Genomic DNA, 6008 nt, shown 5'->3' on the forward strand with positions numbered 1-6008 from the left:
GGAGGAAGAAAGAAGAGATGGAGAGGCATGGTGAGAGTGAATGAGAGAGCAAGTGGCATTTTTTTAATCAAAAACCGGAATAAAATAATGTTTTTTTAGCTCTCATGAACAGTGCACATCTCTATAGATATAGATGTGCACAGTGGAGCTAAAAAAAAAATAGATTTAGCTCCATTGCTAGAGCATGAATTTAGCGTTTGTGGAGTTCAAATTTAGCAATATAGCATCACTGTTGTGAATGCTCTCAGAATTATGTGATTGTACCTGCTTAGGATTTAGCATTGTGCCCAACCAAAGGAGAAGGGTTAATTGCACTGTATAAGGAAGAACCAGAAATGTGCACAAGCACTAGCAGCACTACTGTCTGAGTGCATATGCGGTCTCTTGATGTTATTAGTTAAAAGAAATGAAATTTGAGGATATATTTCGTTTTAATATACCAGCTCATAGACTATAAGCAAAATATATTGCATCATGTCTTTCAAACATATCAACAAATGAAATTAGGCTAAAGATAATTTAGTCTCGAACATTGCAGATTAGTTCTGCTTGAAACATGCTATTGCTTCATATCAAACAGCACTCATTTATTTTCACCATTCAAACCTAAATCTGGTAAATCCACATGGGGGAGTTCTGGAATTTTGAGAGCCGGGAGTGGAGGGGCTTCGATTGGTTGTTCGGCATGTGAGGACTTTTTTTCTGCATCTTCACCATTTTTATTGGGGCCTTTCAGCATTCCAGTGAGTAAACTTCCGAAGGATTGAAATGGGTTGCTTAATCCCTCCTTGACTTTCAAAATTAGTTTTACCTCAGATACTTGCCAAGCAGCAGTCAGTACAATCAAGACAGAAAGAAGACAGTGGGTTACAAAATTCTGTCTCTTCACCTTCTTAAGCTCTTTAACAATCTTGCTCTCAGTTTCGTTGCTACCCCCATTCAGCTGACCAGCATTCTCCATCTTGTTATCAACATTACAGACTGCTGTAGGAGATACCTCGTCTATCTCGGTTGAAGCTTCAGTTGAAGTTTCGGGTTCCTTAATTGTGCCATCTCCTTTCAATGATTCCAACTGTGTTAAACATGCGTAAAGTTACGTAAGTTTGTTGTATCTTTTGGAATTTTGAAGCTATGATTTTAAATTTTCTATTTACCATTGTAATAAAAGAAAATAAGGCTAATTTCCTGAACATCAATGAATGCAATCTAGTTAACTTCAGCAAGGATATATTAGTACAGCTAAGTCAATTGCACGTATTCAGTATTTCTTGCAAAATTGTACAGTATATTTTACATAAAACAAGAATGTTTTATAGTTGTTCGTGCTACTCAAAGCCTAGTAATTAGCAGTGACATTATCTGGGATAAAAAGTCCTAGACTCCCAGTGACATTATCTGGGAGCATCAAACAGACATTGGCCCAGGAACAAACCGACAACATTTGGGAGAATACGAAAAAGAATAAGGTGGACAAAGTCAGGAGTAAAAATGAAAGAAGATATTATTATTTCCACGGTGTGCATTTCCAGCCTCTCCTTAAAAGAAACATATTTCCAACAGTAAATTAAGGATCTTTTAGATTTATCCAATAAAAAAAAAGCAGTGAACATAGTCAAAGATGACAGGAGGAGCTGACAACATATGTAGATCTTTTTTTTTAACACAAAAAGAAATAAAAAAATTCCAACATGAAACTGAGGAAATTATAAGTTATTTTTTTTTTTTTTTCTTAATAAATGAATTTGACAATAAAAAGAGAGAATGAGAGAAATAAAGAAAGTAGGTGAAGTAATCAAATAAACCTGAGAGAGCAATTTGGAGAGGAGAAGCTGGTCATCGAGGCAATCAGTACTAGAGGCCTCGTTGATTTTCTTCTCCTCAACAAGTCTCTGGATTGCCATGTTAATGAGTTCTAGATCCACCTTCTGATTTGACTCCATTACCGATGACTTTGAGAGATGCAATGCAACTTTGATGAGAAAACTAAGATTGTGATTGAGAGTTCGAGAACCAAGTCAAAACTTCCAACTGTCCAATAAAGCTTACCATACTCGGAAGACACGTAGCATTTTGAGCCTATCGTGGCGCATACTGCACTGATTACTTTATTTGTGCGGCTGAAGAGGTTGTCCAAATCAATTGGGCAATTTCCTGAAAGGACTATAGAGTGTAAGGGTGGTCGGTCTTTCAAATTTGACAGGGATGTGAAAGCCTGCCTAACACGTCAAATAATTGAGGGAAAAAGAATGCTAAATGTACTAATTGCGGCCAATTTCATATTGCTGATCATTGTAGTAATGGCACGAAGATGAGACCTGACCACAGACATTTTTCAGAAGATTCATGATAAGAAAGTGTCGGTAAGGTCCCATTTCATTACTATACTCTTCTGTCTTTGCTATTTCTTCTTTGCCATTCTAACTTGCACGGCTTCTTGTTTTTAACGTTAAGTGTTAGTTGTTCCAAGTTCCAACTTGTGTAAGTATAGTATTCTGCTTGTACAAATATAAGTATATAATTAATTTAGGGTTTAACCTCCAATAAATTTTGGTGGGTTGGATTAACAAGTACTTGGAGGCAATGATTAAAATTAAATTCTTTATAAGGTTTAGTTTACTTTCAATTTTTTTTTTTTTTAACTGAAATTCTCTTTGTCCAATTAAAAAAGTACTCAAGGTAATACAAACCTTTCTTGATAATAATCAATTGGTTTTTTTTTAGTATAATTACATATCGGTTAGTTAAAGAAGTATTTGTTTATTTGTTTTGTTTGTTTTCCAATGTGATGAGAGCCAATTGCGAATAAAATTTCACCTAATTAAATTTCACCTTAATAGGAGTGTGAAATGTATCCATTAACAAAAGCCATTAATATTTCAAATTGGGTTCATTGTAATTGAACAATTTGGTACTGTGAGGATGTAGCTACTAAATTCTTTTCTTCTTGGACGTAAATGTCCTTTGTTCTCTCTCTCTCTCTCAACTTCTTCAACCTTCCAAACTCTCTGGCATCCCTCTATCACCGTAAGAAATTTCTAGTGTAGCCCCACTGCCACAAAACCATTACCTTCCTCAAAACCACCATATCAAAGCCTCCATTCAACTTAACCGCCATTACCATTCAAAAGATCTTCCTCCAATCTTCTCAACGGCGGAAGAATTCGAGTCAATCAAAGTTTCCAAGTAAACACACATGCTATTAAAAGTTTCTGGCATTGATCAAATGTGCTTCACACTCTGCCTAAAGATTTGACTGTTGACCCATGTGCCTTACACACCTAGCCAAGCCTTGATCCATACATGCCACAAGACTACCTCTTAGAATGCCACCAAGTGTCAACACAATATTGCACCTTGCCAGCTCTAAGGCCACACCAGCAATACACGTCAGCCTAGCTATTCTGTCACATTAACCTTTGGAGTATATGTAGTACCACAAATATTTTCACAACTTCACCACAACTTTGTTACGTGGCGACTTGTGAGTGGCGAAATCATAAATCCACGTTGATCTATTTTATTTACATCAATCATGAGTTGCCACATAACAAAGTTGTGGTAAAATTGTAAAAAAATTTGTGACACTAGATTTACTCTTTAACCCTTGTGCCATGTCTTCTCTACCATGACAACACCCCATGTGCCACATTAGCTGCCACGTTAGCCTACTTACCATGTAAGTGTTTACCTAGGTCAACTTGACTTGGATGTACAATAATTGCTGCCTGAATCAGACTAGGTGCTCATTTGTTTGCACTTTCAAATGGCAAAAAATCTTTTTTTAATTCAAAATCCAAAATGCTAGGTGTTTGGTGGGTATTAAAAGCTGCTTTTGCAAAAAAGTTGTTTTTTCAAAAAGTGCAAGACTTCCAAAAAGCCAAAGGACCTTCGGCTTGCTTTTGCAAAAAAGTCATTTCAACTTTCAGGAATTGTTGGTTCAATTACCAAATTGCCCACTTGTTTTATTAAAAACCCAACTTTACCCTTTGAAACCTCTTCAGACCATCATGTTCCCAGAACAGATAACACCATATTCAATAAGACAAAAACATTATTAAAATAGTGATATTGATATTGTTAAAAATAGATAACATTATTAAAGTAAAACAGATAACATACTAGCTTCAAAATTTTTAGAATAACAAATAATTGATGCTAAAAAAAACTAACATTATTAAAATAATACCAATAATAGTAATAGTAATAACAAATAATTATGAAAATAATATATTTATTATTATTATTAAGTAGTTTTTTTTTTTAAGTAAGTATTATGAATTAGTTGATTTAAAAATAAAATAAACTCCCTTATATATTCATGTGTTCTTTTTAAATTATGAAAATAATATATTTATTATTATTATTAAGTAGTTTTTTTTTTTAAGTAAGTATTATGAATTAGTTGATTTAAAAATAAAATAAACTCCCTTATATATTCATGTGTTCTTTTTGGTAATTTACCACTCAAACTACCACTTTTATAAGTGCTAACCAAAAATAGATTTTTCAAAAAGTATTTTTTAACAGCTTTTACAAAACGCTCAATTTTTTCAAAAGGTTCGTACTTTTTAAAAACTCCATTTTTAAAAAAACTCAATTTCAGAAAGCTGATCCAAACTCACCCTAGACTATTGACTTAAGTTGACTTTTTCTAGTTAGATGTATTCCATTATGTTTTTCACGTACATTTTGATTTTGGAGTTTACTTTTCTATGTGAGACACCCAAATCACACAAATTGACTCTGTTCTCATTCTTTCTTTCTTTTTCGTTCAACCTATGCAAAATTTGTCGACTCATTGTACGTACATCATCATGACTTTGTCCTTTGCCAATGTTCCTCAGGCTTAGTATAGTAGTCCATTGACCATAACGGCTCCCTAGGTTATTGATGCAACTATTTTTAGGCCCCTGTAGCCATTTTCCGACATTCCTCCACTGCCTGTTCATTTTACAGTATGCATAGTCCATTCTTCATCACCATCTTGAAAGCATCTTCAAAATATCTTGAAGGCATCTTTGAGGCATATTCAAAGCATTTTCACAAGTTTACGTTATGAACTTAAAGTTGTCTTGAAGTTTCCACTTTATTTGAAAAGAGATGTTACAAGATAACATGCTTAATCAAAGTTAGGGCCCAAGCCCAAGCCCAATCCTATGCATATATATATTTATATATTCGATGGGAAGCCCAATCATATTTGATGTGCAGACAAAGTATTTTACTTGTACAATATACATGATAATAACAATTACAATGAGAATGTTGAAAGTGTTGAGGTTACAATGACAACGAAGATACGGCGAAGATATAGCAACGGTTATGATGGGAAAAGACTGGTTACATAACAGAATAAAGGTAGCTTTGAGGACAGGTGTTTCAAAAAATGTTTTAAGCTTTTCACTTCTTTTGGATTATTTTTAGTATCTTGGGAAAATGTTTTTTTTTTAAATAATAATAAACATGGTCCAATTTTGCACCAAACACCAAGAAAATCAGAAATAACATTTTCAAACTGTTTGCCTTTTCAAAATACAGCTTTTTTTTTTCTTCCAAAATTTATCTTCAATAAAAAAAAAAAAAAAAAAAAAATCTCTCTAATCTTAAAAACATGTTCAATTGAATCGAATATAGTTTTAATCTCTCTCTCTCTCTCCCTCTCTCTCTCCATTGAATCCATTAGGAAGATAAGGTACAAGTCTTGGGCGCATGAACCAACTTCTAAGCATAATAAATTCTTCACTCCCAGCTTGCAGCACACTAGGGTAAAACTAGGATACAAATAGGTACTCAAAGACTCCGTAATCGTGGGGCTATTGGTCAGAGAATAAAGGGATTTATCTAAGGCTCAGACTCTCACCAATGGAGATCTTTTAAATAATATTTAAATAATAGAACCCCTCTCTTCCCCTCCCCCTCCACCCCACCCCCAAAAAAAAAGCCCCAGAATCGTTTCAGCACCGTAGCCAGATGGGAAAGTAGCTATGTAAGAAGGGTCTGGATTCCAT

The 6008-nt window shown here is 34.3% G+C and overlaps 1 protein-coding gene across 1 annotated transcript; it reads right to left on the reverse strand.

The window, feature by feature from the left end:
- Positions 1–447: 447 nt before the first annotated feature.
- On the reverse strand, positions 448–2064 carry LOC112030065 (uncharacterized). Its single transcript, XM_024062751.2, has 2 exons — positions 1803–2064; positions 448–1072 (listed from the first exon to the last, which is right to left on the reverse strand). The coding sequence occupies exons 1-2, from the start codon at positions 1938–1940 to the stop codon at positions 584–586; spliced, it is 627 nt and encodes a 208-aa protein (XP_023918519.1). The 5' UTR covers positions 1941–2064; the 3' UTR covers positions 448–583.
- Positions 2065–6008: the final 3944 nt, after the last annotated feature.

The sequence above is a fragment of the Quercus suber genome, unplaced genomic scaffold, assembly GCF_002906115.3.
Source record: "Quercus suber isolate HL8 unplaced genomic scaffold, Cork oak 2.0 scaffold_91, whole genome shotgun sequence".
Taxonomy (NCBI): domain Eukaryota; kingdom Viridiplantae; phylum Streptophyta; class Magnoliopsida; order Fagales; family Fagaceae; genus Quercus; species Quercus suber.